The following is a 9,707-nucleotide window of genomic DNA, read 5'->3' as shown; positions in this document are numbered from 1 at the left end:
TCAGAGGACGCAGGGCATATCACTGGACTTTTACAGTCCTTTAATTGAACATTACTCAAGGCCAAAACTCATATTTCTTGTTTTGTTTGATCTAAAGAGACTCAAAAGTGTTCCCAGCTGAGCTTCAATTTTTTTAATCAATAATTCATTGTCAAAGTTATTTATTCATGTGTATCTTCACCAATTATGGGCGTCTAATTAACAATTTCAATAATTGATGTTTATTTCTGAAAGGGTTCCTTATCACACTGGCTGCTGAAAAATGCATGAGCAGGGAAGCAGACTTGGTTTAGTTTTTTTGTTCTGAGAGAGCTTGATGCTTGGGGCTAGTACCAGGACACTTTGACTCTTCCCCTTTGAGTTGGCGCTAGCCCTGTGATGTGGGTCTAATACGGGCTTCTTTCATGGACCCAAAGCCCCTGCTCGGCACCATGTGATCTCATAAAGACTCCTACATGCCCATTCTCAGATACCCTTTTTTTGTTCTTTAATTACCGGCTTCAAATAATAATGTTTCCGTGTTCATTTTGCTTTGTGTATCGGGGGATGATGATGATGTCACAACAGTCTGCAGAGTTGGACCTTGAGGTATATGCCTCTATGGCTATCCAACTCCATGGCTTCTGTTTAAAATGCCAAATAATGAACTTTAATAAAAGTATGCAAAACAAGACTGTTCCCGTCACCTATTTTGATAATGACAGTAGTTAATAAAAACAAATGGCTCCTTGGTTGACTTTTATCAACTTTTCATTTATTTTGGTTCCTATAGGACAGGGGGTTGGGGACTGGCAAAGCACATCATTTTGCTCTGTAACAACCAAAGCTAGAGAGACCATCACCGGTACCATACGAGCATCGCCTGAGCACCGAGTTCTACTTTCCCCAGTCTAAGCAAAGCAGCGAAGACCCAACACCAAATGGAACAAAACCCCCAATCACATTAATGTGATTTCAGGGTCAGATGACCACAGTAGATACACAACAGTCAAACAGTGCTAGCAATAGAGGGTAGGGCTTCAGTACAGAATTTAGAATTGGGCTGCATTAGGGGAGGAAGAGGGGGGTCTTGGTTGACCTTCAGGGGGTCTCGGTGACACGTCTCAGGGAGCCGATGGTGGGGCTGGAGCTTCCCCACTCGTTGTGCCTCCTATACTCGCCAGGGCGAAGGAAGTACTGACGACCCCTGTAGTGGGGGTGCTCATGGAGGATCCAATAACCCTCCATGACGTTGGCAGAGGAGATGTCCCGGCTGTGGAAGCTCTCGTGCAGGTCGGGGCAGTCCTCCATCATCTCCATGTTCTGACCCCTGAAGTCAGAGCGCTCGTAGATCTTCATCCTGTAGTTTCCTCGATACTGGGAAAGAAGAAGACAGACAAAATGGACAATGGATATATTAAATGATACACAGACAGTATATAAACGATAATGTAAGTGTACCATAATGAGAATGAAATATAACTTGAACCATGACATTTGTGAAGAAGAAATTGACTGTGTTAAAAAAAAAGGTGTTAGGTGGCATTTGTGAATCTATTTGTCATAGCCTCAGCCAAATGTCAGTAAGAATCTAGCCAAGTAATTACAATAAATGCTAAGAAAGAAAAAAACAGTAGGCACTGAGGCCCTCAGCTCAAGGGACTGAAAACAATGTGGGACTGAGGACACACGATGTGGTACACTCACAGGGGGCACCATACGGCAGGAGCGGATGCAGTCGTTGAAGCCAGCCCAGCGCTGGTAGTCGGGGTACTCGCCCTTGTTCAGCATGTACTGGTAGCCAGTGTAGTTGGGTTTCTCGTAGGCCACCCAACAGCCACTGTCCACCTTTATGGAGTTACAGCGGCTGAAGTGGTTGTGCATCTCAGCACAGTCGCTGCTGCACTCATAGTTGCGGCCCTGGAAGTTTTTGTCCTCGTAGAATATAATCTAGAAAAGAGAGATGGAAAGTTCAAATCAAAATGATACACACAATAAGCTAACGTAGCAGACGTAAAGAAACACCTGAGCAGAGTTTCCACATCCGGTTTCCAGCGGAAAAGGAAGCTAGGTTGAATTAACTGTATCCCTGAAAACCAGATGCATCCTGTTGTTGGCAACACCGCTAAGGTTGGGTGCACACATGATAACACAGATATTGAGGAAATGTTTTGGCTGTCTTCTGAAAAATGTAAATAACCTAGCACAGAATGAAAACAGAATTACATGTTCATTATCAGGAACTGCAATCCAATGTACACCATTTATGATGTGAAATTGAAATAGGCCAAGCCTACCTATAATATATACTTTTAGTACATGTTTCGAAGAAGAGAGTGTCATTGGACCAATAAGAAATTATCCACTGCTCATTTTCACATCCCAAAAACTGCACTGAGGTACATACACATCCTTTAGGGCAGTGGTTCCTAAACCTTTTATAGTCCCGTACCCCTTCAAACATTCAACCTCCAGCTGCGTACCCCCTCTAGCACCAGGGTCAGCGCACTCTGAAATGTTGTTTTTTTCCATCATTGTAAGCCTGCCACACACACACTATACGATACATTTATTAAACATAAGAATGAGTGTGAGTTTTTGTCACAACCCGGCTCGTGGGAAGTGACAAAGAGCTCTTATAGGACCAGGGCACAAATAATAATAATAATCAATAATTTTGCTCTTTATTTAGCCATCTTACGTATAAAACTTTATTTGTTGATCAAAAATTGTGAATAACTCACCACAGGTTAATGAGAAGGGTGTGCTTGAAAGGATGCACATAACTCTGCAATGTTGGGTTGTATTGGAGAGAGTCTCAGTCTTAAATCATTTTTCACACACAGTGTGTGCCTGTATTTAGTTTTCATGCTAGTGAGGGCCGAGAATCCACTCTCACATAGGTACGTGGTTGCAAAGGGCATCAGTGTCTTAACAGCGCGATTTGCCAAGGCAGGATACTCTGAGCGCAGCCTAATCCAGAAACCTGGCAGTGGCTTCTGATTTAATTACATTTTCACAAAACCGCTTGTTGCAATTTCGATGAGGCTCTCTTGTTCAGATATCGGTAAGTGGACTGGAGGCAGGGCATGAAAGGGATAACGAATCCAGTTGTTTGTGTCGTTCATTTCGGGAAAGTACCTGCGTGATTGCGCACCCAACTCACTCAGGTGCTTCGCTATATCACATTTGACATTGTCCGGAAGCTTGAGTTCATTTGCACACAAAAAATCATACAATGATGGAAAGACCTGTGTGTTTTCCTTGTTAATGCAGACAGGGAAGAGCTCCAACTTCTTAATCATAGCCTCAATTTTGTCCCGCACATTGAATATAGTTGCGGAGAGTTCCTGTAATCCTAGATTCAGATCACTCAGGCGAAAACATCACCCAGATAGGCCAGCCGTGTGAGAAACTCATCATCATGCAAGTGGTCAGACAAGTGAAAATGGTCAGTAAAGAAAACTTTAAGCTTGTCTTTCAATTTTAAAAAACGTGTCAATACTTTGCCCCATGATAACCAGCGCACTTCTGTACGTTGTAAAATAGTTACACGGTCGCTGCCCATATCATTGCATAGTGCAGAAAATACGCAAGAGTTCAGGAGCCTTGCTTTAACAAAGTTAACCATTTTGACTGTAGTGTCCAAAACGTCTTTCAAGCTGTCAGGCATTCCCTTGGCAGCAAGAGCCTCTTGGTGGATGCTGCAGTGTACCCAAGTGGCGTCTGGAGCAACTGCTTGCACGCGTGTTACCACTCTACTATGTCACCCTGTCATGGCTATGTCACCCTGTCACCCTGTCATACAGATACCAACACATTTTGACCACCAAAGTCCATTTGATGTCACAAAAATTGTCCAGTACTTTAAAAATATCCTCTCCTGTTGTCCTGTTTCCAGTGGTTTGCAGAAGAGGATGTCTTCCTTAACAGACCCCCCATAAACATAACGGACATATACCAGTAGCTGTGCCAGACCCGCCATGTCTGCTGACTCATCCAACTGTAACGCATATAATTCACTGGCTTGTATGCGAAGCAGTAATTGTTTCAAAACACTCCTACCATGTCATTGATGCGTCAAGTGTTGTTTGATGAAGACATTGTCTGTATAGTTTTTTGGGCCTTTTCCCCCAGCATTGTCCCAGCCATATCTGCGGCAGCAGGAAGAATTAAGTCCTCCACAATAGTATGGGGCTTGTCTGTCCTAGCCACTCTGTAGCTCACCATATAAGACGCTTATAGCCCCTTGTTATTAATGGTATCTGTTGCTTACTACTCGAAAGTTGTCTTAATTCTCGCTCAAAAACTCCTGTGGCTTATTTTTCAAATTGGCATGTTTTGTTTCTAAATGTCTGCGCAAGAGTGAAGGTTTCAACGAGTTGTGAGATAGTACTTTTGCACATATAACACACTGTGGCTGAGGAAAGGCACTACTCCCAATATAAGTGAACCCCAAATCAATGTAGTTCTCATCATATTTGCGCCTCTTTGATGGTCCAACGTCCCTGTCTGTTTTTCGGTGCTTGGCTCTTCGGATGCATCAGATTCACATCTGTCAGTGTCCATTCTAGCTGGGTTAAAAACAAATGTAGAATTACTGATGCTAGCATTGGATGTACTCGTGGAAGCAGAACAACTTGTGTCGTCGACAGGTGCAAGTGTAGTACTGCTGGTAGTATTGTCTCTATGGATGCGGGCCTTACTTTTTTAAACCATTTATCAATTTTCGAGCAAACGGAATGAGCAGCAGCTACATTTGGCTACATACAGAACCGTTAATGGAATTCCCATGAGAAAGTAACAGTTAATGTGATTGAATGTTAATTATTTGACTAGGCTACCTGTATTTGACATTGTGTTGTTATTTTGCTGAACACTAGATGGTTAAATGTTATTTTTGGCAGTGAAACAAGGCTACTCAGGCGAGAAAAAAACCTCACCCAAATTATAGCCCCGTTGGAAAATATAAACGGACTGTTTGAAAATGTGAAGAATGTGAATCACATTTTTATTTGGCGTACCCCCGACGGCATTGCGCGTACCCTATTTTGGGAATACCTGCTTTAGGGCATGGGACAAAGGAATGTGTTGTATCGTTGGAAAAAACTGTGTTGTGTCAATTGTGAGTTTGCCCATGTTGCTGGGGATCAGAAGTGCCCGGTACGAGAGAGATAGATTGAGGTTGCCAGGGTCAGAGTAGAACAGAAGGTTTCGTATGCTGAGGCAGTGAAGAGGATGATGGGTCATGGATGAGTAGTAGGCCTAGGCCAATACAGAGTGAATTTGAGACAAAATATCTAAAGGATCGTATTATTAAACAGACTTTTCAAACATGAGTCTGTTGTAGACCCACTTCCTCTCTGCTTACCTCATGTTAAAATAATAGTTCTGCATGTGCGCCATATGTGGACAAAAAAGGAAAAACTTGTGGGGGACTTTTATTTAGTCTGTTTAATAAAACAATCCTTCAGGTCCCTCAAACTCAACTCGCGCTCGAAGCCAGTTCCACTGCATTTTTTAATTGTTCTCTAATCAGGGACTGATTTAGACCTGGGACACCAGGTGTGTCCAATTAATTATCAGGTAGAATATAAAACCAGCAGGCTCCAATGCCCCTGCTTTAGATAACAAATACACCCGTGTTGCTAAAATAACCTACCTTTGAGACTATGCTGCCCTCCTCTCCGTCCAGTCCATTCATACTTGCACATTAGCTTTGAGCCTTTAACACATTCTATTCACCATCTCCTAAAATCCCCCTCCAATATCATTAATGGCCAATCATTTCTAGGTAAATTGCAAGCTATTTAGTTATTTATAATAGTATCCAGCGAATCCAAATGTGAAAGATGTATCACGGTTTATCATAGAAAATTGTTAAATGAGCCTCTTTCCTGTATTTCCCCATGAAACGCATAGTGTGTTCACGCTTACCTTGCTCATTGTGACTGTGTTTAGTTCGGACCGGACCGGGGTAGTGAGCGGTACTGGACCTCTTTATAGACCCTGCAGGGATCAGGCCTTTGTAAATGTGACACAAAGCTTTGTCGTGTCAGCACAATGTGCTCTACAGGCTACAGAAAACTATAGGGCTGCCCACAGCAGCAGCTCTTTGTCTCTGTCAAAAGCTCTCTATCTCTATGGAAAATACTGTACAACGGCACTTTCCGAAGTCACACAATAAGAGTTGCAACCTCTGCCTTTATTGGCATTGAGGCTAACAATGTACAGACAGACTGCCAGAGAGAGAGAAAAATACTAAGCCATCCTTAACAGCTTTAGAATGAATTGAACTTGTTGCAATGAGTTTCTGATTTGCAGTTCATTCATTCAATCAGTTAGTTAATCAATAATATACTTAATGTTAAGGCTGTGACATACCAGTATAGCAATATTTTTTCCTTGGCAAAAATGAAAACAGGAAGCAGACCAAACTCTTTGGTCCTTTAAAAACCTGCTGTATGTAAAATATTGTGTGCTATAGTTTGGAAAATAGATAAATGTGACTCTAGATGACAGCATAATGATTTTTGTTTCCAACATTAGGGCTGTTTTACTGTTTTCCTTGCCACGAAACTAACGAGTATGGCGATATTGGTATCATCCCTGCCCTACTTAAAGGAAAACTCTACCCAAAAACTATCTTTTTGTATGTTTTCATTAGTCCATTGTTGATATACTCCCAAAAGATTTGCATGTCAGCAATCAAGTTTTCAAGATATATAACTTTCAAAATACAGAAATACAGCTGGATAAATCGTTGAGGGTGCAGCCAACTTTTAGTGTTGATTATGGTATAGTATACATACTGTACACAGCAATTCACCTGTCTAATAACCATACACTAATGCCCCCGGGCGCCGAATACGTGGATGCCGATTAAGGCAGCCCCCCACACCTCTAATTCAGAGGGGTTGGGTTAAATGCAGAAGACACATTTGAGTTGAAGCCATTCAGTTGTACAACTGACTAGGTATCCCCCCTTTCCCTTTCCCTTAATTGCTGAAACTTAATTACTTACACAAAAGCTTTGCTATTGTTTTGCCATTAATTTCAGATGGAATGAAAATCACACAGAGAAGTCACATTTAAAAACCAGCACGTTTAATCACTTTGTTACAGTCCAGATGTGAGAAGCTTACAGGCCACTCCTCATTCTCCTGAAGGAGCCCACCATGGGGTTGTGGCAGGCCCAGTCGCTGCAGGCCCTGTACTCCCCGGGGCGGAGGAAGTACTGACGACCCCTATAGTTGGGGTGCTCGTAGAACACCCAGTAGCCTTCCATGACGTTGGAGGAGAAGATGTCACGGTGGTGGAAACGCTCATACACGTTGGGGCAGTCGTCCATGAACTCCATCATGTGACCAGACATCTCAGGCCTGTTGTAGATTCTCATTCTGTAGGCTCCTCTGTACTGTTGGTAGAAGAGACAGAAAGGAGGGAATAAAGAGGGCAAGAAGTGATTAGGGGCGAAATGATCACAGAGGTCACAGTAGAGTTTTATACACTGGGCGATCTAAGAATTTCTACACGTCGATTAATACCAGAGACTTGCTTCCTTTAGAAATAGATCTTCAGTCAAATGAGGAGAAACATCTCAAAGCAGAAGTATAATACTGCCAAAAACACTGAGTGATGATGAATAGAATGAAAATGAAGAAGGTAAGTCTTTGGGGTGTGTTCCTATTCCTTTAAAAAATGACTGGATCTCCTTGTGGACTTTGATGCTTTGACTCCTCTCTGTATCTATAAATGACATCAAAAGGCTGGTGATTGACGCTGATTTCTAAAGTGCCGTTTGATGTGTGGCAGGAGTAACCCTATCCATCAGTTTGACTGACTTACGGGGGGGAACATCTGGCAGGAACGGATGCAGTTGTTGAAGCCCATCCAGTGGTGGTAGTCAGGGTACTCTCCCTTGTTCAGGATGTACTGGTAGCCATTGAAGTTGGGCTTCTCGTAGCCCACCCAGTGACCGCCGGTCACCCTGATAGAGTTACAGCAGTTGAAGTGTCTGAACGTGTCAGCACAGTCACTGTTGCACTCATAGTGTCGACCCTGGAAGTTGTGGCCTTCGTAAAAGATTATCTATGAAGAACAGAAATGTATAAAATAGTTTATGTAGAAAGTTATTTATACTGAGTCGGCGATGATGATAGTAAAATGACTTTTGACTGAAAGCCGGACTCATGGACGTAGTGTTGATCCTCAACAAGCTAGCTCCCTCACCAAGCTAGCTCCCTCAGCAAGCTAGCTCCCTCGACAAGCTAGCTCCCTCAGCAAGCTAGCTCCCTCAAGCTAGCTCCCTCAGCAAGCTAGCTCCCTCAGCAAGCTAGCTCCCTCGACAAATGCTATTTGATTTGAAACTATGGCAAGCTTAAGAAGCATTGTGCCTAAGCCTATGTATGCTTGATTTGGTCTGTAAAGGGTCGCTGCACACCACAGATATCTCCCACAATCAACAGCCTGATCAACTCTAAGGAGATGTATAACGCTGCATGAGACAAATGGTGGTCACCCCAGATACTGACTGGTTTTCTGATCCACGCCCCTACTTTTTTTTTAGGTATCTGTGACCAACACATGCATATCTGTATTCCCAGTCATGTGAAATCCATAGATTAGGGCCTAATTTATTTACTTCAATTGACAGATTTTTCTTATATGAGCTGTAACTCAGTACAATTTTAGAAATTGTTGCATGTTGCGTTCATATTTTTGCTCAGCGTAGTTTTACAACTTAAGTCTTTGACATAGCTTCATAAATTGTATGCGTAGCTTACTTTGCCAAATAGCTTCCCTATACCTTAAGCCTAACAGTATTTGGTGATCTCCCTGATTACATCAGCAATTATCGAACAAGTAAGCTAAACCTGTTAGCTCATACCTTTCCCATGGTTGGAGGGCTTGATGTCTGCACCGTAGCCCTCAGCAGACTCTCAGGCCCTTTTTTATACTCTTCTACTGACAGTAAAATAGACCTGTGTCTACATTGTAGTATCTAGAAGTTACCTTTTTAGACGTCAGTGACCATTCCAATTGTCTCTTAAACCATAGGCTACTCTTTACCCGCAAGTGCTGGAGTTTACCTATACAAATACAAAACCTCCCCCTCCACCCCATATGCCTGCCTCATTCTGTTTTCTTTACACCGACCCTTTTTCAGCCATGACATGGTAATGCGCCCATTGAAACATCACACAAAAGGCCTTTAGGTGCTGTATGTAGTGTGAACAACCAAGCTTTTAACATTTGCAGGAGGTTAGACTGTTCGTGCACTCTCTAGTAAACGAAACAAAGCCATATATTCTACAAATACTTGGGGTTGATGTGAAAAAAAATGATTGAATGTTGATATGAAAAAGTTAGGAAAATGTTAAACGGATTATCATAGTTTATTTCAGTGTGAGTTCATGTTTTCACTCTCTCTGATCTCAGGTCACAGAATCGTGGTTGTGTTCCGTTCGTAGACCTGTGTGTGTGTAAGTGATTCTGATGTTATTGATTGAATCAAGCCCTTGTGTTGATGTAATCTAGAGTGATCTGGTCTCTTTTTGCTTCCATAGCCTGCAGACCTACTCTGATGTCATGTACAGACAACTGTGTGTGTGTGTGTGTGTGTGTGTGTGTGTGTGTGTGTGTGTGTGTGTGTGTGTGTGTGTGTGTGTGTGTGTGTGTGTGTGTGTGTGTGTGTGTGTGTGTGTGTGTGTGTGTGTGTGTGTCAA

At 42.6% G+C, this 9,707-nt stretch overlaps 2 protein-coding genes across 2 annotated transcripts; both read right to left on the bottom strand.

Moving 5' to 3' along the window:
• Positions 1 to 732: 732 nt before the first annotated feature.
• LOC106579031 (gamma-crystallin M2) lies at positions 733 to 6,069 on the bottom strand. Its single transcript, XM_014158461.2, has 3 exons — positions 5,917 to 6,069; positions 1,687 to 1,929; positions 733 to 1,356 (listed from the first exon to the last, which is right to left on the bottom strand). Exons 1-3 carry the CDS (start codon positions 5,923 to 5,925, stop codon positions 1,081 to 1,083), a joined length of 528 nt encoding a protein of 175 aa, XP_014013936.1. The 5' UTR covers positions 5,926 to 6,069; the 3' UTR covers positions 733 to 1,080.
• A 1,000-nt stretch (positions 6,070 to 7,069) lies between these two features.
• crygmxl2 (crystallin, gamma MX, like 2) lies at positions 7,070 to 8,971 on the bottom strand. The gene is made up of 3 exons (XM_014158478.2): positions 8,870 to 8,971; positions 7,828 to 8,070; positions 7,070 to 7,396 (listed from the first exon to the last, which is right to left on the bottom strand). The coding sequence occupies exons 1-3, from the start codon at positions 8,876 to 8,878 to the stop codon at positions 7,121 to 7,123; spliced, it is 528 nt and encodes a 175-aa protein (XP_014013953.1). The 5' UTR covers positions 8,879 to 8,971; the 3' UTR covers positions 7,070 to 7,120.
• Between the last annotated feature and the right edge of the window lie 736 nt (positions 8,972 to 9,707).

The sequence above is a fragment of the Salmo salar genome, chromosome ssa19, assembly GCF_905237065.1.
Source record: "Salmo salar chromosome ssa19, Ssal_v3.1, whole genome shotgun sequence".
NCBI lineage: Eukaryota > Metazoa > Chordata > Actinopteri > Salmoniformes > Salmonidae > Salmo > Salmo salar.
Note: the sequence above shows the minus strand (reverse complement) of the source record. Positions and strands in the feature narration are given on the sequence as shown.

Excerpts from the sequence above, each read along its gene's own strand:
- LOC106579031 (XM_014158461.2), bottom strand. Across the intron at positions 1,357-1,686 it reads CCTGCCGTATGGTGCCCCCT|TATCGAGGAAACTACAGGAT; the intron begins GTGAGTGTACCA and ends CTTCTTTCCCAG.
- crygmxl2 (XM_014158478.2), bottom strand. Across the intron at positions 7,397-7,827 it reads CCTGCCAGATGTTCCCCCCC|TACAGAGGAGCCTACAGAAT; the intron begins GTAAGTCAGTCA and ends TTCTACCAACAG.